Source organism: Sphaerodactylus townsendi, linkage group LG02 (genome assembly GCF_021028975.2).
Source record: "Sphaerodactylus townsendi isolate TG3544 linkage group LG02, MPM_Stown_v2.3, whole genome shotgun sequence".
In the NCBI taxonomy this organism is placed as follows: domain Eukaryota; kingdom Metazoa; phylum Chordata; class Lepidosauria; order Squamata; family Sphaerodactylidae; genus Sphaerodactylus; species Sphaerodactylus townsendi.
Genome location: NC_059426.1, coordinates 143,485,808 through 143,513,338, shown reverse-complemented (window position 1 = coordinate 143,513,338; position 27,531 = coordinate 143,485,808). Strand labels below are relative to the sequence as shown.

The 27,531-nt window shown below is 43.8% G+C and overlaps 1 protein-coding gene across 1 annotated transcript in view; it reads right to left on the bottom strand.

The window, feature by feature from the left end:
- LRRC74A (leucine rich repeat containing 74A) overlaps positions 1–24,077 on the bottom strand; it is a 36,679-nt gene extending 12,602 nt beyond the window's left edge. The window contains exons 1-8 of the mRNA XM_048484624.1: positions 24,041–24,077; positions 19,444–19,572; positions 16,050–16,225; positions 13,187–13,294; positions 10,621–10,717; positions 9,114–9,163; positions 3,187–3,268; positions 1,107–1,192 (exon numbers count right to left, since the gene is read on the bottom strand). Of these exons, the coding sequence (XP_048340581.1) occupies positions 1,107–1,192; positions 3,187–3,268; positions 9,114–9,163; positions 10,621–10,717; positions 13,187–13,294; positions 16,050–16,225; positions 19,444–19,572; positions 24,041–24,077 (765 nt within the window). The remainder of the gene's footprint in view (positions 1–1,106; positions 1,193–3,186; positions 3,269–9,113; positions 9,164–10,620; positions 10,718–13,186; positions 13,295–16,049; positions 16,226–19,443; positions 19,573–24,040) is intronic.
- Between the last annotated feature and the right edge of the window lie 3,454 nt (positions 24,078–27,531).

Sequence of the window (27,531 nt, the reverse complement as noted above, 5' to 3'; positions counted from 1 at the left end):
CTGCATGCGGATGCAATGTCTTAAAATGGGTTTTATTGTTAGATAGGACTATTTCCATACCTGTTATCTAGGATTCTAGGATTCTACCTTCCCAGTGCCTAATTCCAACTGTGATTTCTCCTTGGTGCCAGTCTAGACACTAGCAATTTGTCATCCATCATATGGACCTACAGGCAAAGACTTTTCTCACAGTGCCAGAGGACATTTTTGTGGGTTTGTTTTCTCGTCAGCCATTACCTCCATCCAGAATGTCCTGTTGTGTCAAAAACCAGAACTGAGGAGACAGCTGAATAAAGTGTGAGAGAATACACTGAAAAAGAATGTAATTTGCATTTCTGCCATATGAGGTAGGACTTTTCCTAAAAGGTTTACAGGGCAACTAAGCCGAGCAGTTTACCGATAAAATATAAAAACAGAAAGTGCAACTAAAGGAGAAATAATATGCTGCGGAGATAAAATATTTTGCAATAGCTTCACTTGGATTTGTGCCTAAAATGGATCCTTCTGAAAAACTTGGTGGTTTGGAAAGTTTTTACAAAAATTAAGAAGTTAAAGTGATAGTTAAGAGAACTCTATCCATTAGCTGATATTTTGAGACATTTTGGTGCCTGATGCATGAATAACTTATGTCAGCCCTGCCTCAATAAAAAGCATCACGTAACAATTTATTACAAAATTAATATGTGCTAATATGTCACATGATACAGTTCTACTACTAAAACTGAATATGTCTGTGCTCTAGCACTCTCTGGATGAGGCCATCTGAGGCATATATAACCCGCTCCAAGCTTTTGTAGAGGAAAAGCTGTGTGTACAATTAACAAATAAAGAATAAAGGTGAATAGTGTCCAGCAAGCGTGTCCTGCCTTCTCTCAACCCACATTTCCTTATGTTTTTTAAAATATTTTTATTTTGTAGAGAAGCTTATTACTGCTTCCTGGACACCTGATGATTAATTTGTTTGTTACACATGCAGAGTTCAACATTCCATTTTGTTCCCTGGTTGCTGCTGGTCCCCTCCTCAGCCTTGCTTCAGCCATTCTGTTCTGCCTCACATCTCTTGAACCCAGGACTTTCCCTATGTCTCAGCATGAGAAGAAGCTTACCCTGATACCAGCACCCAGGGCTACCGCCCCCTTCATTCGCATCTGGTTCCAGCTCAGCTTCAGAACCTCCAGGGATTCGTTGTTGGCTAAGAAAAAAGGAACACAGGAACTTGCTGAAGAAACAAAATTGGGTGGGCGAAAGGAAACGTCTTTTCAGGGGCACGTGAAGGGGCCTTGAGTGTTTTAATATCAGAATCACATGTTGTAATATATGCTTTTTTAAAGAGGTCAGGTGCATACAAACACTCAAATTCTTCAGCCAGTTGGGATCATTTCTAAGAATTAAATATCTCAGGGGACAGGGAAGTATTTTTACTTTGGCACATGTGCCCTTAACTCCAAGTGCCTGAAGACACTTTTAGAATTATGAGATTGGGAAGTGCGCATGACTGAGGGCAATCTGCAGAAAACTGGAGAAGGAAGGGTCATAGGGGAAGGATGTTGGCGATGGTGGGATGCCATTTCCAGGAAAACCTGGAAGTAATGTCACATCTGTCTAAGAATAAACTGGAAACGATGGTTCTGCTGACTCCCAGAGTGGACTGATGTCACCTGAGTTTTCCCCAGAAGCGATGTCATGCTAGTGACATGATAGCCATTTTTTAATGTTTCTTCCTTTGCTGTCTGAAGAGGAGGTAAGAAACAAGCACCAGGGAAAGGCAAGCCTTGCACCACCACAAAATGGCTGCTATTGGGCTAGGGTGGGGCCTAGAGGTTTCTCTGAATTGTTTGATATTCAGGCTACAGAAATCAGTTCTCCTGGGAAAAAATGGCAGCTTTGGAGGGTGGACTCTATAGCGTTACACCCGACTGAAGTCCCTCCCCTCCCCCAAACCCTACTCTGTACCCCCAAACCTCCAAGAGTTTTCCAACCCAGAGCTGGATACACTAGGGATCAATCACAAAACAGCTTCCATGGGGATCTGGGGTCAATCACAAAACGGTGAGAGGCTGCAAGCTAAGCCTTCTCCTACATAATGGCAGATCTTTCTGAATGGCCACTCCCTGTAGATAGAAAGATGAGGTTTCTTGATCCACTGATGTGAAGGAAAGCTAGGTCTGGCTATTTGCTATAACGAAGAAGCAGATGGGCACGTGGAAAACCATCAGCTAACGTAATGGTTCCATTGGCATGCCTCATTGGGGTTCACTGCTCTACTGAGTATGAACAGCAGTTCACTATTTCCTTTTCAACATCCCCCTCCCAGATCCAGAGAGTAGATGTTTCTGAATGTCTTTGAACTGCAGCTAGTCTCCAGTAAGGGACTAAATACATTTTCGGTGGGAGAATAATGTTTGGATCTCTCAATATATTTTTGGTGATGCTTACTTTTATGTAGCCTCTGGAGACTCCATAAATGATCAGCACAATGGAGTGGAGAAGATGTTTAATCCTTTCCTCCCTATGCAACTTTCACTGATTACACCCCCACCCCCCACCCCCCGCCCCGTAATGTAACAATCCACTGAACTGCCAGTGGTTGGAGTCACACAAAGAATTTATTTTTCTTTATTATTTGTTTATTGATAGCCTGCCATTCTCACTGGTTCACACAATACGACACTGAAAAAAGATTTTAAGAAGATTTTAATGTATGCAGGGTTCATATGGGAGCAAGAGGTCCTTCACAAATTCAGACTTGGTCTTGAAAACAAACTGGCAGTCTGGCAGGCAATGATATTAACATGAGAGTGACATATGATCCAAGTTTCTGGCACCCAAGTTATCTATCTGGTCACCACATTCTGAACAAGCTGTAGTTTATTTATATTATTCCAAGGCAGCCAAATGGATATAGCATCACAGAAGTCTAATCGAGATTCAACTAAGTTATGTTTTACACTGGGTAGGTTGCTGTTTTTTGAGACAAAGGGGCTTTTGGGGAATTAACCCAAGCTGGTAAAAACATGCTTCTGGCCACCATTATCACCTTAACATCCTGGTGTAGGAATGGATTCAGAAGCATGCATCACATGGTGAGGCTAATGGGGAATGCAGTCCCATTCAACACATAGATCAAACATATCATTTGCAATGATGACTGATGTTCATTATTATTTTTTTGAGATTCAAGATTACCCAGCATCTGTCCCAGAAGCTCTCCTGCCTTCTCAGAAAACTCATTGTGGCTGAGGTCCAGCTCAATCACTCTGTAATTGCCCTAAGGAGAGAAATGGGGCACATTCTTTGAACATTTGCTGAATTCAACCAAAGTTCCACAAGCTTCAGCCATCCAGCTACATGAGGCACAATAAAGATACGCACATCTCCAGAATGGTGCCATATGCACATGTAACTACACTGGTAGTACACATGCATGAAATACCCATGTTGGAATGGTGTCAGGTATGTTAGCTATATCCTTATGGCAATCCCTCCCCCCTTCAGTGAACATTACCTGTGGCTACAGGATAGTCTGATGTTTCCCAGATTCTCTGTTGCTAACTGTCATGCCCCCACAGAGGCTTTTGTTATTTCCTCATTAAGCTTTAATTTCCCCTTAGTTAGCATGGTTTTAGTTCATTGTTAAGTCTTCTAAGTTAGCCCCTGTCCCTTTAAGAACTTTCCCAATAGGCAGTTTCCTTTTTTTAACCCAGCTATCCCCTGTTTTAGCTCTAGCCAGTCAGTCAAAGTGAGGTGCCAAGGGTAGTTGGAGACTGGAATATTCGTGATGTACGTATCAGTATATGGTGGTCCATAGAGCATAAGTTAAGTTTAACAGCAGTTAGAACTAGACAAAGACTGAAAGAACTGAAAGGAAGCAAGACACAGTGAACTTTCTTGAAAACGGCCAAGAGAAGACACAGTCTACAGCTTCAAATCTGCTCAAGACAAGCAAGTACTCTGATTTCGATAGACCCAAGGAAGGAGTTAGGGTCTTGATGCTCTCCAGTAATAAACCTATTGTTGAACTGTTGAACCTGGCTTGTGTCTCCCCCACTCTGTCCTAGCCAAGTACAGGGCACCAAAAACAGATTCACTTGGGGGGCAGAACCCTAACCAGCCTGTTCCTTAATTAACAATTTTAAATTATGTTTTAATAAAGCTCTCTTTAGACCAGGGGTAGGGAACCTTTAACACTCAAAGAGCCATTTGGACCCGTTTTCCACGGGAAAAGAAAACACTTGGAGCCGCAAATAATTTTTGACATTTAAAATAAAGATAACACTATATATATAGCGTTTTTTTTAACCTTTTACTCCGCTCATTCAGAGAAGCGCATGGATGCGCCCGCAAGGATGAAGCTGGCGGCTCAGCCTTGCCGGCCGCCGGGAAAGCGCCCGCCCTGCTCCAACGGGGCGGGCGAGAGAGGAAGCCCGCGGTGCGGCCCAGCCGACCGTGGGCAGTTAGTGCGCCTGCCCTGCTGCCTTCAGGGCGGGCAAGGATGGGGCCAGCGGCTCGGCTCGTGGAGCCACAGTGCAAGGGCAGAAGAGCCGCATGCGGCTCTCGAGCCGCAGGTTCCCTACCCCTGCTTTAGACCCTCGCCCAAGTGCCAGAATGCAAAGCTTGCTTGTTTGCTATCTTAGTATGTCTCCATAGACTGTACTGTGAAGGGTGTGTTCCTCCAGACATACTACATTTGAAGTGTTGTGGGATTTCCAGGTTGTACGGTTGTGTTCCAGTAGCATTCTCTCCTGACGTTTCACCTGCATCTGTGGCTGGCATCTTCAGAAGATCTGAAACATGACCATACAGCCCAGAAACCCCACAACACCCCAGTGATTCCGGCTGTGAAAGTCTTTGACAATACGTACTACAATTGGTTCAGTACACACCTTACCCAGGTGTTATCCCTAATTGGGGCTTAGGATCAAAATACGCATGACAAATGTTGGGCCATGGATGCCTAAAATGATTTTTCACACACCAGATTGCTGTAACACACTTGGAAAGTGCTCTGTTGCTCTGTGCAGTGCCAAACACTGTGAGATAAGGGCCTCAAGCTTCTCTGCAGTTCCATTTTTGCCAGTGCAAATGGCCATGGGAGGGCCTGCTTGCCCCTTCTTCAGACCTGTGGAGCCTGACAGAGGGGCAAACAGCCTCCTGACAGCTGTTTCTACTGGCAAAAACAGCACAGGAGAGAAGATTGAAGCCTCTTGCAGTGTTTGGAGCCATGCAGATCCATGCAGATCCACACATGCAGCCATGCAGATCCACACAACACTTGCACAGTGGGTTACGCCAATTTAAAGTGTGATAACGAATTGGGTTGGATACTCAAGTCTTGACTTATGTGCAATGTATCACCCTTAAGTTCAGGTTTTTGGGGGGGGGGGGTGAAAGCTAGCATCTTGCTAACATGGCACTAACTCTCCTTTGACAGCTATACCCTTTTCCACCAAATGATCTGTTCATCAAAACCATAATTCTGTGCACTCCTGAGAATTTATATTGGAACAACTATTGGTGAAACTTGCCTTGTTCTGTAGTAGCGCCTGCCATCTTCTGCCAGGTTCAGGAGCCCTTTGTGCTGCCGCAGCCATTTTAAAGCTCCCCCAGGAGTTTCCTCTGCTTGCAGCTTATCTGATGGCCATTTCCATGGAAATAGTAGAAGAATAAAGTTTGTTGATCCTGGAAAACGCACGCGTGTGCGGCTTTTTCTTTTTCCTTTGTTTTGAGGGAGGTGTCTTTGCAGCTTCGCAGAATGCATATTAGAATAGCAGCCGCTCGGAGGAGTGGTCTACCGCCCATTAAGAAGCATTACTTGTAATTGTGGGTGGACCTGCCTTCCGAGATGGCCACTGGATGAGCTGCAAGCAAAGGAAACTCCTGGGCACTGTCTTAAAATGGCCGTGGCAGCACAGAGGCTCCTGAACCCGGTAGAAAATGGGGGCGGGGGGTGCTACTACATAACAAGGCAAGTTTTACCAGTATTTGTTCTAGGGAATATAAATGCTCTCTTATCAAAGTAAAATGTTCAATAGTGGATGAAGGCTGCACTTAAAAATCTTTAATGTCCATGATCATTTGAAAGGTGTGTGTGTGTGGAGGGGGAGCAGAACTAGGAAGGCACGAAGACCACTGCCGAGCATTTCACTGCAGAGCATTTCACAAGAAGTGGTGGATTAATTCACAATTGAGCTTAGATATTTTGGTGGAAAAGGGTATAGACAATTGCACACTGCAGCATTTTCCCCTCAAGTCATTCTGTATATCACTGCTAAAACAGCAACAGTAATTCAGCATTTGAATCTTTAAGTGGAGCACTTTGAGGCGTTCTCTGAGTAAATATAGTTAAAAAGAGAAGAGGCAGCAAATCCCTTGAACCTCCAAGTGATTTGTCATTAAGAGTGTGTCCTCCCAGTCTTTGTGTCTTACAGTGTTGAGCACATGTGCTTGAGAGGAGACTTGGCAGCAACACAGTCATCTCTTGTGTGAAGAACCAGCATGGCTGGCACTGCTAAACCCCCTTTTTTCTCCTGTAGTCTGTCCTCCTATAGTTTCTCCTTTGACTCTTCCAAATGTCTTTCCTGCCCATCATTTCCCTCATACTTTGGGCAATGAACGAGAGGAAAGGCAAGAGTCGAGCCGGCTCTTCCACCACAGGACCCACACCCTGTGTCCGGGGACAGGGCTGCCTCCCACCACCCAGCAGTCTTCCCCACATCCCTTCCTTGCCTGGGTAGGTTGTCCAGAGCCCCACAACTGGCAACCCTGCCCTAGACTTATCAGCAAACACTGAAACCTCCTGGCAGCCAGAAGCCAGGAGATGTTGCAGGGAACTGGCTGCATTATCTGAACATCAGGAGAAGGCCTTAGCTAAGAAGTGTGAGGCCAGCACAGCCCCACCCCAGCTGCAACGAACCAACAGGTCTCAGCATTTCCACAAAGTAGGGCAGGGCCAGCACAGTCTAGACCAGGCTGCAATCAGGGAGGAGGGCTCCGAGCCCCAAGGGGCCAATCCAAAGCCAGAAGGGCTTGACATACAGCCCACCGACCACTAATAGTCTGAAATAGGGAACCCCAAGGGAAGAGGAACTATTTTGGGAGGAATAAAAGGGACACAGAGATGGAGGCCAGGGAGAGGAGAGTGGGTGAGAAATGTGTGAGGCTGGTGCAATTTGTTTGCCATTAAAGACTGCTTACTGGAAACTGCTAACCTCAGTGTGCTTCTTCGCTCTATGAGTAGTTCACCAGAGTGCTGGCCTGCCTTTCAAGGATGGTGGGAGGCTGATCACAGTATGGGATGAAGCTGATAAGTTTGTCTGTTTGTCGTTTATGTGAACCTCATCACCAGATATATAGACCCTTTCCCCAACATATCATAACTGAGCTATTGGCCTGTTGCAGTGGCCCTCAAAGAGGTTGATTCTGTGGGTACTTTGGGATTTTTAAGAAAGGATACTGGGCACTGGGGTTGCCAAGGTCCAGATGTGTTCTGGAGATCTCTCAGAATTACAACTGATTTTCAGAGAACAGAACAGTTTCCCTGGAGAAAATGGCTGCTTCAGTGGGTGGCCTGTACAACATTATACCCCACTGAGACACTATACCCCACTGAGTCCTTCCCCTCCCTAAAACCTGCCCTCTCCAGCTTCAAATTTCCAGGAATTCCCAACCCTGAGTTTTGTTGATATTTGCTAGTGTCTGTCACAAACAGTCATGTCAGTGTTAATTGTCTGTTTGTGTGTAAATGGGATTTTGAGGTCACATTCCAGTGAGCTGACCTAAATGGCCCAAGCTTACCCTCATCTCAGATCTCAGACACTAACCAGGGTCAGCCCTGTTTATTACTTGGATGGGAGATCACCGAGGAAACCCAGGGTCACTATGCAGAGGCAGGCAACAGCAAACCACTTCTGTCCATCTCTTGCCTTGAAAACCCTGACAGGGTCATCATCAGTTGGTTGTAACTAGATAACATTCTCTAGACATAGAGAGATGGTATTTTACTATGCCAGTATGTTTTGTTGTTGTCATTACACTTTAAGCATTATTTCAGGCAGAGTATACATATTTGTACAAACAGATGAATACATTTTATATGTCCTATGGCCTTATACATATATGTATCCTCTTCTAGTCTCTCATTCATTCTTCAATTTTCCCAATAGAAAACTTTAAAAAGTAAAGGCAAGCACTGAGTCATTACTGACCCATGGGGGGAGTCGCATCATGATGTCTGCTAACCAGACTATGTTTATGGGGTATGGGGGGTATCGCCATTGCCTTCCCCAGTCATCTACACTCAAAGCTGGAGCAAGGGGGAACTGCACCCAGGGCCCCCGTGCGCCCTGCGCTCCTGCCACACCCCCACCCCACACTGGTGCCTGCCCGGTGTGTCATGCACCCCCACATCCTCTTGGCGCTACGCCACTGTCTACACCAGTGATGGCGAACCTTTTTGAGACCAAGTGCCCAAATTGCAACCCAAACCCCACTTATTTATCGCAAAGTGCCAACCCGGCAATTTAACCTGAATGCTGAGGTTTTAGTTTAGAAAAAAACGGTTGGCTCCCTCTTCCTCCGCCCCACCCGCTCAAGCAGAGGCCAGCCTGCTGTAGCCTCCAGTAAGTCCTGCGCGCACCACGCTGTGCCTCTCTAGCATTTCTGCCTCCTCTGCACACACCCCCCCCCCCCCGGCAGCAGCCACCCGGACCACAGGCACCAGGCCCGCCAGCCGAGTCCTCCCTGCTCACCACGGTGCGCGCACATCATGCTCAGTGGCCCAGGCCAGCCTAGATGTGTGTGTGTGTGTGTGGGGGGGGTGATTTTACAACCCCCACATGATGAACTCTGTGTGTGCGTGCCCACAGAGAGGGCTCCGAGTGCCACCTCTGGCACCCATGCCACAGGTTCGCCATCAGTGGTCTACACTTTTTCCCCAGCAAGCTGGGTATTTATTTTACTGGCCTCGGAAGGAGGGAAGGCTGAATCCACTTTGAGCCAGCTACCTGAAACCAATCTCTGCTGGAATCAAACTCAGATTGTGAGCAGAGATTTGACTGCAGTATTGTACTTTACCACTCTGTGCCACGGATCTCCTCCATAGACACCTTACTCACCATTAATGATTCAGAAAAGTATGGTGCTGCTTCATCCCTAAAGTTGTTCCCTGAAGGTAAAATATGGGACATTAACAAAATTGGGGGCTGTTTCAGACACGGTGGTTTCATTTCTGTGTAGACAAGCCACAAGTTAAAAAACATGCAAAACACAGGTATCTGTTTCACCACACATCTGTACAGTGACATGATGGGAAGGAAATTTCTGGCAAGCGAGCAAGTCATGAAATAATCATGAAAGTTATTTGTTACACATTGTACTACCTGATGTATGGAAACACTATCTAGGAGACCTTCCGCACATGCAGCATAATGCACTTTCAATCCACTTTCAGTGCACTTTGCAGCTGTGCAGAATAGCAAAATCCACTTGCAAACAATTGTGAAAGTGGATTGAAAGTGCATTATTCTGTGTGTGCGGAAGGGGCCTATGAAGGAATGCTGTGCAAAACTGTCTTTAGATAGTGGAAAAACCAGGAAATCAAAAAGAGCTGTAATCGGACCCTAAAACTAGTATATAACTGGAATGGGAGATTATGACATGGTTCTTCATTTACTTTCCTTTTTATGCAAATATTGTCCTAATGAAAAATCATTTGTACCCAACAGAGTAGCTGCATTTCACAGTTACTATCCAATTGCAGCTCATATCCCTAACATTTCTAACCAATAAAGGCATCAAACTGCTTTCTGCTGAGTCAGTCCATTGGCCTCTCAGGATCCATATTTCCCACTCTGACTGGCAAAAGTTCTGCAAGGCTGCAGGCAGAGGTCTTTTCCACATCTCCTGCCTGAAAGCCAGTAACTGGAGATACAAGGGATCTTACCTGAGCTGTGGCAGCCCACCATCCTGAACACACATTCCTGCTTGATGCTTGGGAAGCAGACAAAACAGGATGCTTATAAAGTCCCCGGTGAATGGGTCTGTCATGACTGGTGCCATACAATGGCTGAGTAAATACAGTGACTAGGCCAAGACTGGCAGATGGTTGGAAGACTCATTTTATGGGGTGCAAGTTTATATCATGCCCCACCAATCATAGCTGGTTCCTCCTACCACATCACATCACTCTTTTTTTTTTGTGGCTACCCAGCAGCCAAATCAGGTACATGAATGGATTTTCCAAATCATAACGTAAACCTCAGGGCACTTGTAACTCTGGCATTTCTATCCTTTTGCTGGTTGTATCTGTTCCCTGTACCTCATAGTTGTCTCTCACTGGTGGCAATCAAGTCAATAGTTACAGAACCCAACCCCTCCATCTAAGGAGCTACACATTCCAGTTTCATTTCTGACCTATAATGCAGAAAACAATCTTCTGGTGCCAGAGCCATTCTATGCCCATTGTGAACTGTGCAGGACTAAGCAATAGCAAATGTACAGATTCATGGATTCTGATTCCAAAAGCTAATCAACCACAGTTCAAACCTTTCTGGGCATTCAGAAATATGGACATTGTTTCAGTGTCCCAGCCTAGCCTCTGCTCATTTAGTGTGGGAAACCCACCTGCAAGCTGAATGGCCCGGATATTCGAAATATTATCGAGGAACATCCTGCAGATGGCTTCAGCTCCTTCCGTGTCAAGGTGATTATTGGAAAGGTTCTGAAGGGAGCAGGAAGAAGGATATAGGAAAAACAAGAGGAAAAATTCAAAGGACAAAGCTGCTCATCTATTTTATGAGTATTTCTAAGGAGCAACATGTTATATGCAGTTCTGACTGTTCTTTTTAAGGTAAAATCAGCCTGAAGTATCTGAACTTGTGAACAAAGAACTGGTGATGGGAGGTAGTTCCCTGCCCCAAATGATCACTTTCCTATTTTAAAAGTCCTCAGATGTCTCCAACCCACCCACCACGTGGGAAGGTTGCAACCTCTAGGTTGGGTTTGGAGATCTGGAATTACAATTCCTCTCCAGACGACATACATAATTTCCCCTGGAGCAGGGGTAGGGAACCTGCGGCTCTCCAGATGTTCAGGAACTACAATTCCCATCAGCCCCTACCAGCATGGCCAATTGGCCATGCTGACAGAGGCTGATGGGAATTGTAGTTCCTGAACATCTGGAGAGCCGCAGGTTCCCTACCCCTGCCCTGGAGCAAATGGCTGTTTGGGTGAATGGACTCTTTGGCATTTTACGCTCTTGAGATCTATCTCCATGCTCCACTCCCAAATCTCCATCCATTTCCCAGAACAGATTTGGCAACAGTGCCTGAATGGGAAAAAAAAAACAGTTTCTCCAGACTTTTCTCCTCCATAGGTAAGAAAACACACAGCAGAGAAGGGAAAGATTAAGCGGCCATTCCTCTCAGTCTTTGAATTGTAACATTGTATATGTCTTTTTCTTATTAGGGACGAGAAGTATACTGTGAAGAGAAATAGATGAGCTTCACCTAATGCTGAAGCTCATTCAGTAGAGTCAAAAGATAATTCCTTGTACTCAATATCTCATGCAAAGTACCCTCAGCTGCAATGCATATATTCATTAGAGATTTGTAGCCTGGGCAGGCACTTGGCAAACAAGAAGTGGCTGCGCAGAACCTCTTGCAGACCACTCCTTTTTTAATTCATTAACATCACATTTAAACTGCATGGAATTGTATGGGACTGTGCCACTTCATATTGCAAGTAATGAATATACTCTTTAGAGATCTGAGGCACCTTAAAAAAACAAAACTCTCTGCACCCACAACATCTTGACTTTCTGCCCAGCATTCCAGTGTGGTGTAGTGGTTAAGAGTGGTGGACTCCAATCGGGTGAACCAGGTATGTTTTCTCACTCCTCCACATGCCTATAGACCAGTGGTGGGATCCAAACATTTTAATAACAGGTTCTGGTGGTGGTGGGATTCAAACAGTGGCGCCGCCGCACACACACACCCTATTGGGCAGGGAGGTTGCTTTAGTAACCCCTTCTCAGCACTCAGAAAAAATTAGTAACCACTTCTAGAGAAGTGGTGAGAACTGGTTGGATCCCACCTCTGCTATAGATATAGTAATGCAAAGTGTAATTATGGCATGCACTTGAGCAAAGTCTTGAAGAAGCACAGTAAGAGTGAAATGGATTTACTTCACTTTCTGTGGACTTCTCCTGTAGGTAGACCCTTTTTTCCCCTTGACTTTGTGTTTGGCTCACACCATTAGGAATTTTTTCCTTGAAGGAATTTGTAACACTTTTTTTTGTGCTGCAAATGGATTCTTGTTACATGACTTCTATTTTGGAGTTCATATTCTAATCTACAGTCCTTTGCAGTTTTGGTTTAAATATGACTGTTTGGTGTTCATAACACATAATGCATATTTGTAAATTGTTGGTTTTACATGTGGCCAACAATGAAATCATATTAATTTGCAACAGGTTATCTTTCTAATTGTTGCTTATCTATGCCAGCATGCACAGTGCAAGCTGTATTACTTTGCTGTTGTAGTTGTACTGAAAACCTTTGCTTAGGGGTTACATATGCACCCCAAGAGACTGGAGGCAAAGCTATAATAATAGGCAGCACTGGCATGATGAATGCTTCTGTTTCTTTTTAGGTACAGTTGAAATGAACAGTTAAACGCAGGGGTTGCCTTGTTTGCACAAGTCAAAAGTGCAGAGGATTATGGGATACTTTTTTGGATTCACATGCAATTTCTTCTCTGTCTTGACCACATCAAAGTTCCTACTGATGGTTTCTTGTCTGAACCCCCCAAATCTTGACAGTGGTTCTGCAGTCAGATCACTAACCAGATTTTAACCAGAACTATCTATCCTGACTGGTAATGCAGATTTTCAGGCAGGAGTCTTCCCTACTCTTTATAGCCCAGAAATTTAAGTAAAGATGCAGAGAGGTTAAAAGTAGGAATCTTTGCTTTTTTAGCATGTATTCAATCACAGATCTCTTCTTGTAAAATGGGACAAAATACTGAACTGTTCACCGGGACACACAAAAGCAAAATTGTATGTCACTTTGCACATAAATAACACACACACATACATGAAATTGCCTAGCAAAATTTCCAATGCAGAGGTCATTCTAAAGCCAAATATAAATGAACTCCCTCACACTCCATACAGGGAAAGATTGGATACCAGCTCTTGGATGTAGCAGTTCTCCCGCAGCATCTGTACCAGGTATGTGGCTCCTTCACCCAGAATCCAGTTATCCATTAGCTCTAAGTGGGTGATGGTTGTATTGGACTACAGAATGAAGAATTCAAACATGGACAGAGAAACGCAAGTAGATTAGTACTGGAGAAATCCTTTATCATTAAGTGCTAAGGTTGCTGTACAGATTATTTTCCACCACTCTCATTATCCCAGAGCAGAGATCTATAAACCAAGCCAGCAAATGTTATTTGGGTGATAATCAATACACATTACAGTGGTCACTGTATCTTACTTATGGCATTATTTATTGGGCAGTTTATATTACATAATAGAGCATGGACCATTTACTATGTGGTGGCATTTGTAATGGAATATATAAAGTTCCCATTACTGAAGCATCAGAGGAACTGCATAATGAATCTTTACACCAAGGGTAAAATGGAACTGGGGGCCAAGCCAAGACATAATTTTCCTAATCAGAAATGCCCCTCAGGCTGCTTTAAGGCTGAGGTGGAGAAAAAGACCCAGTCCAGTCCTGTTCTCTCCTACCAAGGTTTAAGCCACTTGGGAGAAAAAAAAATTGATTAGGGAATTGGCACAGGGGGATGAGCTATCCCTGTGCTTGCTCAGCACCACGCATCTGTTCCTATCTGTAGCTGTTTCTTGCAATCTAAATTCATAGCTGGAGATTTGATCCCCAGATTCACAGTTGTGGTTTGATTCAGGACTGAGGAATAAAAACAGTATCATATACAGATAACAATCCCTAAAAACATATATAAACCAAAGACATACTTAAAACATATCTAAAAAACCCCACTAAAACAAAAACATACCTAAAAAACATACCCACCCTCTTCCTAACCCTTCCAAGTGCAGGTGGAGAACAAGTTCCAAAAAAGCCCAGTGGACTGGGGGTAGATGGCATTGGTCATTAAAATGTCCCGGTGAAAATGATGATGTGAACAAGGTGCCAAAAGGTTTATCGCAGCTGTTTTTGTACGGTCAAAATATCCCAGACTAAGCATGAAAAATATTCCTGTGCAGCCAGGAATTCCACACGATTCCTGTAGCTGCACAGGGTTTGCCCTGGTGTCGCTCTGCAATATTTACCTTAGCCCGGGATTTGCAAAAATCGCCCATTTATAGGTTCTTTTTTAAAATCCTGGTGCTACCCTGCTTGTGTTTGTACCGTGCAAAAACCAATCAGGAGCAGGGCCGGTTTATTTTCCCCACCCAGCTGCCTGATCTCCCCGCCTGACAATAATTCAAGCTGCCACTCAGCAACAACAGCCTATCAGAACGCGGGACACTGGGCAAGCTCACAGATGCTTGCAGCTGCCACTCAAAAGGAACAGCCAATCCAAACAATAACTTGGTATATTTTCCTCAGTACAAGCTTTATTTTAAATCAATTAGCAGACCTATTCACTAGCTTTCTCCCTCTAACAGCAAAATCTTTAAACCATTAAAAACACAGATCAGTTTCTTCCATTCTCACAGCACATATACAAAAATACTAATTGGGAGCAGACCAAGTTTATTTTTCCCATCCCACACCTGATGTTCATTCAAGCTGCCACTCAAAAACAGCCAATCAGACTACGGGACACAGGACAAGCTCACAGGTGCTAGCAGCTGCCACTCAGAATCAACAGTCAATCAGAACACAAGACACTGGGCATGCTCAGACATGCTTCTGAAGAAAATATAGAAGTCCAGCTCGTGTGGAGCAAACTGTAGCATTTCCTACTCTGCTCCTGGACAGAAGTGGGGAGCCATGCAAATGGAGAAACCGGGTGTCAGGGACAGTGCACGGCTGTGACCTGGCCCGTGGAACAACCCCAGCCCCAGATGAGCTCCTGGCCAGGGAAACAGCTGAGTCAGGCAAACCCCAATGGCCACCCTCCGCTTACCCCGACTCACCAGGCAACTTCACAGGCCCAGAGGCCGAGGGTGGGAGGAGAGACCCAGCCCCTGCAGCACCAGACAGAGGCCGTGCCAGGCCCAAGGCCGGAGGCAAAGCTGCAGGGAGACCTGGCCATTGGCGAGCCCTGCCAGCCCTCGCCCATCAGAGAATGCCTGAGTCCCAGCCAGCAGAACAGGGTACAGGCTAAGAAGGATAGGGGCCAGTAGGGCCCAGGGAAGGACCCACGGCAGCCAAGCCAATTGAGTCTGAGGGCTGGGGAGAGATAAAAGGGAGGAAGGGAGGGTGAGAGAGAAAGCGGAGAGAGGCAGAGAAGGAGGCAGAGAAGGAGAAGAGTAGGAGAAGAAAGAGAGAAGCAGAGAGTTTAGAGAAGGCAGCGAGCAGAGAAGTTTAGAGAAGAAGCAGAGAGTTTAGAGGAGGCCCACCCCTTAAGGAAGGAACAGGGTAGGCCTAGTACACCTTGGAAGAGGGGGCAAGGAGGGACCCAGTTGTAAGGAAAGTTAGGGATCTCACCACCCTGTGGTTGCAACGCCTACCCAACTTAGGAAAAACCCCAGTCACTAGGAGTGAGGACGAGCCTGACATTGTCTGGGAAGGGATAGGAGAGGTGGACCCAGGGTCCCTGCCGGTGACAGGGGAGGCAGGGTGCCACACTGGGATAAAAAAACCTAGGTATATATGATCCCGGTTCAACCTCGGTGTAATTGTGCCATGCAAAAATAGCCAGTGTCAGTGCCTGATGGACCTCTAGTGGGGGGACATTCCATAAAGTGGGGACTATTTCAGAAAACTCTCTGTGCAACCCCCATCCCCCCCACCTCAGAGGGGAAAGGGACTGTCAATAAGACCCATTTGCCGTGACCTCAGTGCCTGGGCCCTCAGGAGGACATTGACAGCAGTGAGGCAAGTATTACTTACAACTAGAGCAATGGCAATGGCTTTCGTTCCCTTAGGTCCAAGCCCATGATGGTTAAGGTTCATAACGGGCTCCTCCATGTTCCGAATGAAGTAAGAGACAGGAATCACTTTCACCAACTTGCAGGCCTCTCTGTACAGCTCTGCACCCGTTATGGTTGTAAACAATCTCTCGGCATCTGCAAAACGAAATCAGTGTGGTTGGCAATGTATTGCTTCTTTCTTCGTGGCAGAGAAGAAACTTTTCTGATGAATCCAGGGGGTGACAGTTTAGGAATTATGTCATCCCCTAAAATAGTCATACAAATGGCTATATCTGAAGTTCTTCCTTGGGAACTTGTAGACCTCATGGGCTTTTCTCGCTTGTGTTTTTCCATTGGCTCTGGCCCTGTACCACTTTGATTGATTTCCTGATTGTCACATGCATTTTTGTACTTTTAATTTTCACTTTGGGTTTTTTGTTTTCCTGCTGTTTTTTCTCCACCAATTCTGAGTTGACTTTTTCCTAGTGTGTGATTTTTCTGCCACTTTTCTTTTTCCTAGCTACCATTTTGTCCACTTTTCAATGAACTGGCTGTCTTCATTGTTAAACCACTCCCCTGCCTCCCAGATTAATGACTGCTATTTGTTTAAAGGGCCTGAAAATTGCATAACATCTTCTGTGTTACACAGATAGTTTGAGCAATTTCTCTGAATTCTCCCAGCTTTCATTTTTAAACAGTAAGTCTCTAAATATGTTGGGAGGCATAAGGAAAGGGGCATATCTCTTTGAGGGAAAAGACTAGAGATGTACCTTTAAAAAAAAGTGAAAGCCAGGAATTCAGAGAGCCTGCTTATCATTGAAACACTGCAGCATTATATCACTATTTTAGGGCTTTAAAAAAATACAGGGAGTGCTCTGATGCCACCAATAATGGTATCGACAGCATCCTCCCTTAAAAATCTTCATTATTTAAGTCACGTGCAGAAGAAAATAAACTGACTCCACTGTTAGGGTTGTCAGGTCCTCCCTGGCCATTGGCAGGGGACAGGGGGAAGGTAATATTGCTAGATCCAGGTTAGGAAACTCCTGGAGAGTTGGGGATGGAACCTAGGAAGGACAAATATCTCAGTGGGAAGAATCTAGGGAGGACAAGTATCTCAGTCCATTCCCAAGAAAATCTGGATAACTCTAGTGTATGTGGAAAAGATCCATTTTGACTCTATCAGCAGAGTTTAAAGTGGAGCTACTCTGGTAAGATGAGAAGGTCTAGTAGTCTTCTTGCACTCACTGCAGCCTTCTACCACTCTGGAAAAGAATACTATCCACGCAAGATGTTCTTTCCATAGGAAGGTTTTACTTTTGCAGTTGCAAGGGTACACAAGTCTATGCTATACAAGACTATAAGACTATACAGAACTCCTCAGCAATAACAAAGTTGAACATACACCAAACTTAATCTCTATCTCTATCTGAACTTAGCATAGCATATACAATGCATACATCCAACAGGATACTTTTTCCTGCCCAGGCAACAACCTCTCATTGGTCTAGAGTTACAGTTGAACTCACCAATCATGTTAAAGGTTAACTGTTGTTACTTCTTGTCCCTAGACCCGAGGCGGCGAATCTATGGCACTCCAGATGTTATGGACTACAATTCCCATCAGCCCCTGCCAGCATGGCCAATTGCCCATGCTGGCAGGGGCTGATGGGATTTGTAGTCCACAACATCTGGAGTGCCATAGGTTCGCTGCCACTGCCCTAGACTGACTGTCTCCGTCCTTTGGGGTTGGCAAACTTCTGCTAACTCAGAAGATGACCTTTTTGTGAACCTTTATCTTTTTTATATATCATGACAGACTCCAGGGGAAAAGGTCTCACTGTTTATGCTCACTTTGTACAACTACCCCAGTACAAGGAAAATCCACATGTGTAGCTGATGTGCATTATGATAGAGATCTCCTCCAGTGATTTGAGAACTATACCTGCTGGGGATGTTTCTGTGCATATCTTGCAAAATTTGTTTTCACTCTCTTCTGTTCCACTTCTTATCCCCTCCCCCTCTAATTATACTTTAATTAAAGTCAGTTAATGTTTAACAAGTTTGTATGCAGTTACAGACAAACAAGAATTTGAAAAAGCATCTCCAGATTCTTAAAAGGGAAGGTGTGTCCAAGTACCAAATTAACTGTTAATTATTATTAATTATTGGCGAATTATTACATAGTGTTAAAAGGCTATTATTAAACTAATGACCCGATACTCTTCAGGAATAATGAGAAAATATGAATTAAAGTCCTTTTGCTTTGGACTGACAAAGAGACAATGAGGAGAATTTACAATAAATAATCTTATACTAGCATTGGATAAAAGGAAAGCTTTCTCCAGATACCTTGCCTCTATCATCAACAGCTGGAAATTTAGATGTGTATCAAAAGTTTCAACTTTCTACCTTGAGTGAGAGGAAAAGATTCAGACTAGATGAGGGGTCTGCAACCTGTGGCTCTCCAGATGTTCATGGACTACAATTCCCATCATGCTGCCAAGCTGGCAGGGGCTGATGGGAATTGTAGTCCATGAACATCTGGAGAGCCACAGGTTGCAGACCCCTGGAAGAACTCAGTGTATCTGAGTGATATAGAAAAGTTGATTTTTATACCCCACTTTTCCTCTGCTGTAAGTCTCAAAGCAGCTTACCATTACCTTCTTCACCCCATAACAGGCACCCTTTGAGGTATGATGTTGTGAGGAAAAACAGTGATAGTTATATATCACGGTCTGAGTATCTGCAGATGAAAACCTCTTTGGCAAAATAACTTACACCTGATATACCTTTAAGGCAAATGAATACATTTGAACACTTGAGTCTGCAGGCTTAGAAATCTTTTCATTCAAAGATGTGTTATCTGATTTTTAATATTGTACCTACCACTACAAGTAATCTTGTGGGCTCAGAGTTTAGGATATTTTTTAAAATTCGTTAATTTGATGAATTCTCAGTTAAAAACTTTGACAAGGTCTTGCTGGGCGTTTTCCAGATGACCAATGTTTTGATAAACGAAAATGAAAGTACAAAAAGACATTCAGGTATTTAGGAAGAGAACCCACACTTTTAAGGTTGAAGCTACTGGGTGAAGAAGCCTTACACTGGGTCAGACCACTGCTCCAGCAAAGTCAGCATTATCTAGTCTGACAAGCCATGACGTCTCAAGGGTCTCACGTACAGGCTATTTTCTTATTGCTCACTATCCAATCCCTTTAACTGGAGGGGCCGGGGACTTTCTGCATGCAAAACAAGTGCTCTATCATTGAGCCACAGGTGCGTCTAAGGCCAGGATGGCCTTGACCAAGCCTAGTTTGGCTTACAAAGTTATTGGAAGGGCAAGGGAAAAGGTTTAGTTGGAAAACAATTACCTTCTATTTCAATGTCTGTGTCACAACTGTCTGCCCTTTCTTTCTCCTCCTCCTCCTCGTTGTCAGTGGTTTCCAAAGCAGATTCCATCTCCTCAGACAAGCTGGTTTCTGACATCCTGGCATTCTGGTCTGGAATAAGAATGATCACATCCATGTGCAAAGGTGAACTAGGCCTATGCGGTACTCAATTAATAACTGGCTGCACAGGGAACCCACACTGCCTGTTAATGAATCCCTGAGCGCTCCTCTCCAACCTTTTCCTCTTTGATATGCATTACACTCACCAAAAAGCCGTCATGGGTCAGTGGAGGCTCTCCACGGCGGGAGGCAGAAGATTCAACTGCTTGCTGCTTTGGGGAGTGCCTCTCTGGCAGACCAGGTTCAGAGAGGCATCACGGCTTTTTTCCATACCTCTGGAAGCCCTCTTCCTTTTCCCCTGGGGTTGAGCCACTTCTTGTGCTGACAATGAGTTACCATTTCTGCATTCCCCACATTGTGTTGACCATCAATCAAAAATGACGCCAGTTGCTTTTATCCCCTTTTTCCTATTACTGGCTGACCCAAGGTAATGCACAAGCTACCTTTTGAATTGGTGTGAGGAGGCTTTAGGGTGTTCTTCAAAAAGAGGAAATAGCTTGACATGCCACTGTCCACAGGGATTGGAAGCAAGATTTGTAATTGGATGCCACTTGACGTGATGCCACCTCTCTCACCTCCAATTCATAATTTATTTTACAATTAGGGAGAAGCAAAGTTTGGAAATCTGCCTCTCAAGAGAAATCAAATTGTATAAGAGGCTCCAGTGCTGAGGTTGCTGTCTGACTTGAGAAAATGGGCTTAATATTTTCCCAATACATTTAGCGCCATCTTTCCATTTATTGAGTTACTGACTTGCACTTTTGCACCCTCCTTAAATGTTATTCAATATTCAAGACTGACATGAGATCCACAGTTCAGTCATCCAAGTATACATACATGTGAAAAAATAGAGAGCGCTGGCTTGGGGCCACGGGTGGGAGTCTTTCAGTTCATTGGGTCAGCTCTCCGTGTTTAAACCACTAGCCTGTTCTTACTTTCAAAGACTAGCATGTAATGCAGGGGAACATTAATAACCACAACGAATTCAAACTCAAGATGAAAAGGGATTTACTGGCAACACTTCCAGGCCAGGCAAAGAGAGCCTTTGGTGCCTTTGGGAACTGGTACATGGAGATCAAACAAGTCCACCATGTTCCAGGCTCTTCTTAAAGACTGCTTGCCCCAGCTTGGATCCAGATTAGCATTTCCACATGCACAAGTATTTCAACCGGTAGAATGTGACTTTCTCCCTCTTCCTGTTTCAGCTCCTGGAATTCTTTGGGGCCTAGCAATGGGATTCTGGGAGTTCTTTCAGGCTGCAGTGGGTGGGAAACTGAGAAAGTTACTGTGGGTGGAAAGCCTTGTGTCTCTAGAAAGACTAGTCTGGATCCCAAATTCTGGTTTCTGGTCCACACAAACAATCTTTCCATTTCAATAATGGACAATTGTATTTGTCACAACTCAAGGAGCTCCCCACCACCACTTTTTGGGGTGGGGGCAGGAGAAGGCATTACTGCTGTTGACAGTTTCTTCTCAGTCTAGACTTATTCTCATTTCATGTCCTTCAGTAACCCCTTAATCCCAGAGATGGTTCTCACTTCCCTGTGCTGAATACTATCAGAGAGAGAGAGAGAGAGAGAGCTAACAATCAGTCAGAGCTCTATAACAGTAGTAGAGAAAGCCCTGCTTCTTGTACTTAGGGTTACTAACATCTGCTTGAGAAATTCCTAGATATTTGGGGATAATGTCTGGGCAGGGCAGAGTTTGGGGAGAAGGAGTTGTTCAGCAGGGATGCCATACTGTAGAGTCTGTCATCTGAAGTTACCATTGGCTCCAGAGGGCTGATATCTGTAGTCCTGGGGTCTTTTGTAAATCTAGATGAACTTTAGGTCACACCTTGAGGCTGGCAGCCCTACTTGTACCAGACACCATTCTGACCTGTGAGTGAGCTGGCACTTGAAGCAGGTTTCCTTAGGGATTCACAAGGGTGCAGGAACTCCCTGAGAACCTCAGGGCCCAGATTTGGTTTGTCCTTGAAAAATTGGGATATATGGGGAGAGAAAATATGGTTTCTGACCTTACAAATAAAGCTGCCTTATCAGACCATTGGTCTATCAAGGTCAGTATTCACTGCTCTGACTGACAGCAGTTCTTCATGATCTCAGGTAGAGCTATTCTGCACCAGCTGTTATCAATTTCTTTTAATTGGAGATGTTGGGGACTATCACTGATTTTCTGCATGAAAACCAGATATGCTACCACGGAGCTTCAGCCTCTTCTGAGGAGGAGAGATGAGGATCAGTTTATTATTGTCATTAGTGTGTTGGACTAGGCTTTGGGAGACCCAGGTTTGATTCCCCACTCTGAAAGCTTGACCTTGAGCCCAGCACTCTTTCAGCCCAACGTACCTCACAAAATAGTTGCTGTGAGGATAAAATGGAGGAGGTGAGAATGATTGTGAAGCATGGTTTGGGCCATCATTGGGGAGAAAAGCAAGGCAGAAATAGGTAAATAAATTAAACATGTGAACCATATTACTGCAATGATTGCATGGCCATTTCATTTTTGACTACACCAACATGCCACAAAGCCATCTGAGGGCGATCTGGTTGCAACATCTGTCACCCCACTGATCGCCGGGGTTGATTTGGCTGATCTGGCTGGCTAGGCAGATGTCCCCTACCTCCCTCACTGCTCCATGTGCGTCCCTCCCAAAGCTGCACATTTGGTGGAAGAGGATGACCATCCCAGAAAGGAGAGTACCATTCTTTGGTAGCTCAAGATATCCACCACCCCTTTTTTTTGAAACATCCACAATTTTATTAGTATATGGGTTCTTAATGGACAATAGTGCATACTGAGTTATTTTTTGATAAACTGTAGTCCACAGTTTAGAGAGGAAATTGTAGAGTTTATGGTAGAACCACAGCTTGATATCTGCTGAAGCATTGGTGGTATTCATCTGGTAGTTTTTATTTTAAACAATAGCCCTTCTTGACCAATAAAAGCCACCAAAGGAGGGATTGGCCAACTGGGTAAGGGGACTAATAAAAGCTTCCTTGGCAGGAGTTATGGTCCCCATGCCCAAGGAGGCAGTGATTAGACCTGTTCTGAAAAAAAAAAAACCCTCAGACCTATGATGTTCCAGAGCTCTCCAATCTTCTGTTCTTGGGGAAGGTGCAACAGTGGGTGACTGTTCTCAGCTCCAGCTTGGAAGAAATAGATTTTCTGGACCAATTTCAATCTGGCTTCAGGCTGGGATTTGGAACAGAAACTGTTTGGTTCACCTTCATTGATGACATCTGTTGAGGACTAGATGGGGAAATGTGACCCTGCTGATTCTGCTGAATCTGTCAGAGGTTTCTGGTACTATCAGTCACAGTATTGAGCCACCTCCCAGTGCTGGGACTATGATAAGAGGCACTGTGTTACAGTGGATTGAGCCCTATCTTGAGGAGTTGGTCTCAGAAGTTAGTGTTGAGTGATTCCTGCTTTGCGTCATGGCTGTGGCCTATGAGATGCTGCAAGGTTTGATCTTATCCCCCATGCTATTTACATATCTATAAGTCATCAGGAAGTATGGACTGGATTCAGATACCTAACGCTACCTTTCTTTCCCACCTAATTCTGAGGATGCTATTGATGTTCTAAACCAATGCATGGAATCAGTAATGCACAGGACAAGGGTGAACAAGCAGAATCAATCAGGGCAAGACAGAGGTTCTGTGGGACTGTAGAAGGGCAGACCTGGGGCTTGAAATCTTCCTGTCTTGGATGGTGTTTTACTCCTCTTAAAAAGCCAGGTTCTCAGCTTGGAAGTGCTCCTTGATGCACAGTCACCTTAGAAAATCAGGAGGGTGCAGTGATGTGGAGTTTATTTGCCCAGCTTGAGTTTGATCTGTTAGCTGTACTTGTTCCTGGTTCAGTTAGAACTGACTACAGTGATCCATGCCTTAGTTACATCTGGACTTAGTGCAGTGTTCTGTGCCTGGGTCTGCCCTTAAAGAGTCTTCGGAAACTGCCACTATAGTGCAGCATATTGTGGCTAGACTGCTGGTTGGGGCCAACTATCAGAAGTGTATGACTCAGATAATTCAGCAATTACACTGGCTACCAATTCATTCCTGAGTGGGGGACGTGAGGGATCATCTTCTTCCACATGTTCCTGCCTGGGGATTAAGATCTCAAGGAGAGGCCTTCCTGATTGTCTGACCAATCAAAGGAGCTTGTCTGGCTGGCATACAGTTGTGGCAGCCCCACAATTATGGGACAGTCTCCCCAGGGAGATGCTCCTGGTTCCTTCACTTTCGATCTTCAGGAGGCAATTGAACATAGGACTGCAATTGACTAATTTGGTTTTTATTTATTAGCAGTTCCAATTGGAGATTTTAAATTGGCACCTCTTGTGTGTGTGTTTAAATCATTGCTATAGTATTTACATTGTAAAGGACCTTGAATTCTACAAGGTAGACAGAGAGATAACAAATGTTTTAAATAAATAAATGGACAAAAGCCTCACCTCCTTCCTCAAAAGATTCAAAGCTGAAAAAGTCCATGGTGTCGTTAGGGATCCAGGCGTTCCACTCCTTAGTTTTTCTGTTCCTCTTACTGTATAGTCAATAATTTACAGTGTTCTTTATTTCAGACTCTTTTTAAAAAATCCTTTACTTAAGCAATCCAACCATAATTATTATACATTGCAGAAAATATTAATGACCCTACAGTGTCAGCTGAAACTGCAGAATCCCAAATGATTTTATCTCTGATCAGGAAGACTACATTTCCCAGGTACTAGGAAAGTCTGTGTGCTGAGCATGTTGCTTGCACCCTCTTAAGTTCAGGTCACTTTAATTTCATCTCAAGTATTCCATGACCTCATCTAGACATTATGACTCAAGATATATGATATATCCTGTTGCCACATAACCTCAGACTTGCATTCAGTCTTCTTCACTGAGCTGGTTCAAAAATGGATCACAATTCAGGTGAGGAGTCATTTCAAAAAATGTTCCCATTGATCTTTGATGAGGCTGTTAAACCTGAAGAGTTTGTGGAACAATAATAATGTAGTTCTATCTATTAATGTTGCTAGCAACTTTGTCCAAAGTACAGCCATGTTTGTAAAATGTCAGGTCTGCCAGCCATCTTTTTCTCTCCATGAATAGGGCAACACCAACTATTTCTGACAGAAGGCTATTGTTTCTGATTGATATCCATATTTTATTTCAACATCTGAAAATTTACCAAGTGAGTAGGTTCACACCATCCACAATTTTATAAGAATCCTCCCTAGCTACAAGAATTAAATTGGTAGAGTAGGGATAGATACGCTGTTTGATTCTCTCTGTAAATGGTATACTTCCCAGGTTGATATATGAAATGAAACGTTGATTTGATAAATAGGTTAGGCTTCAAATATTGCATCATTGTTGCCATAAAATCCTGTTGGAATCTGATCAGTAGAGACATAACAGCCATTCTTACAAGATGATGTGAATAATTTGCTGTCATCCAAATGTATTTATTTAACGGTATTATTACCCTGTATCACAACCAAGGTTCATGAAGCAGTTTACAGTGATTAACACAAATCTTTAAAAAGTAGGAAACAAGCAAGATCAAACAATAAAAAGCCACAGCATAACAATAATATATATTCTAAAATAGAAGTGATACAATCTTAGCAATAAGACAAAGAAGTAAATACCCAAGTGGTAATAAATAATAACAGTGTAAAAGCAGAAGCAAGCATCAGCACAGCAAAAAGACAAGAAAAAAACCTTAATTAAGCATAAATTAAATATAAAAATGATCTAATTTGGCACGTAAAATTCAATAAATCAGTCCAGAATGGCTTACTTTTACTTCCACAATCTCCTCAGTAAATCAAGGAACAGAATGAACTCTTTGGAGGGAAGAGGCACATAGCGTGGTCACATTAACCTTCCTTGTTATCTTTGAATTCTGAAAATCTTCAATAGGAATACCAGCCAGGTCAACTCTAAGTTCCCTGATTGCTATCAGAAATATTTATCTGTGGACAATCTCATCTTTATCTGGTGGGTCCATGACAAGGGTATTTTTCAAACTGTCATCATTTCACATTTGGTCAGAACAGATCATATTGGGTATAACACGCCTCAATATGGATCCTGAAGTTCATGAGAATTTAATGTCTAGTAAACCTAAATACTAAATCTGGTATGCCAACAGAATCCCTAATCTGAACACCCAACACCAGGGAAGAACACTCAACACTGGACCTCTTCCTGATCAAATAACTGGAGAGGGCACCAAAATCATGGTAGACCATGACAACTCTAGCTTCCAGAGCAAGCAGAAAATAAAAAGGATCAAGCTGAACATGTTAGTATGATCTTCTTGCCCCTTGCAGTGGTGTAGTGGGTAAGAGCAGGTGTACTCTAATCTGGAGGAACCAGATTTGATTCCCTATCTACCGCCTGAGCTGTGGAGGCTTATCTGGGGAATTTAGATTAGCCTGTGCACTCCAACACACAGTAGCTGAATGACCTTGGGCTAGTCACAGTTCTTCTGAGCCCTCTCAGCCCCACCTACCTCACAGGGTATTTGTTGTGAGGGGGGGAAGGGAAAGGAGTTTGTAAACCCCTTTGAGTCTCCTTGCAGGAGAAAAAGGGGGAATATAAATCCAACTCTTCTTCTTCTTACCCTAACTTCACGGAAACAAAATGTGTTCTTAGACAAGTCTAACTCTTCATCTGGTCAAAAGTTACCCAAATACTCTTTGTAATTCTGATCTGGTATCTGTTTGCATGCTGTTTTTTGGGCTTCCTATCTTATACAGACTGTATTGTTATCTACAAGTACCTAATTTGAACTCTGAATGTCCCAATACAAGTAAATAAAGACAAGGCTGGAGCTATGATAGGGTGATCATTTTCAGATAATGATAAATTAGCATGAAGATGAACAAGAAATAATTTAATAAAACAAGGGCCATGTGAGTCATGCAGTGTACACTAGAAATCTGTAATAATAACAGTAATAAAAAGAATCAGAATATGTGACACAACTATGATTTAAATTTCAGGAGATCTTTAAAGAAAGGAAAATATTTGTGTTAAACATCTGAAAGTTTTCTTCCTAATCCTTGCAACTGTGTAATAATAAATGTAGCAGGGTAATAATATGAATTTAAACATCAAAAGCCTGAAATCAAAAATAAACCATAATTTATTTTACCCTTTAAAATAAAATTGTGACTTTTAAAAATTGAGCTTATTTAATTCTGTGAAGGACCCTACTGATCTGTGCCTCTTACTGTGATCCAGGTCCTTCTTAAATTAATTTAGAATAATGAATCTGAGGTAATTACTGTACTGATGCAATACAGAATCTCCACACAACAAACATTTGAACAAAGGGGCAATGGTTTGGGTACTGTTTTGCTCAATGATGGAACACTATACTTAGCGTTTTCATTAAACACAGGTTGATTCTGCACAGGCCAAATATAATGAGTTTTTTTAAAGTGTTAGGGGAAGAAATTCCTGCAGAACTCCGCCCCCCTTCTAACCCGTTATATTTGTGTGATCCTGGGTTAAATGAAAGATGTTAAATTAGCAACTTGTAAAACTTCAACCCGGGTTTCAGATGCTTCCTGCCCTGTGTGAACTATTCCCACTCCCACCATTATGTGGATTCCACCATTATGGTGGATTCCCCAACAGGCCACCATTAGAGTGCCAATAAGTGGGTGGGAGGGATTCTTGGGGTGGGGGATTCTTGTGTGAGTGGTTCCTGCTGCTGGGATCCCAGCGATCCTGGCTGGCCTCTGCACCACAGGTTCATTTAACCCATATTGGTGCTGCCTGTGCAGAATCAGCCACAGCCAAAGCAATGGAAATATTCGACAGATCAGATGGATGCCAACATAAGCGCTTCCCAGTGCAAAACAAACTAGGAAGGTGGGCGTTACTTCAGATTTACAACGCCATAGAGGCCCCTTCCGCACATGCAGAATAATGCACT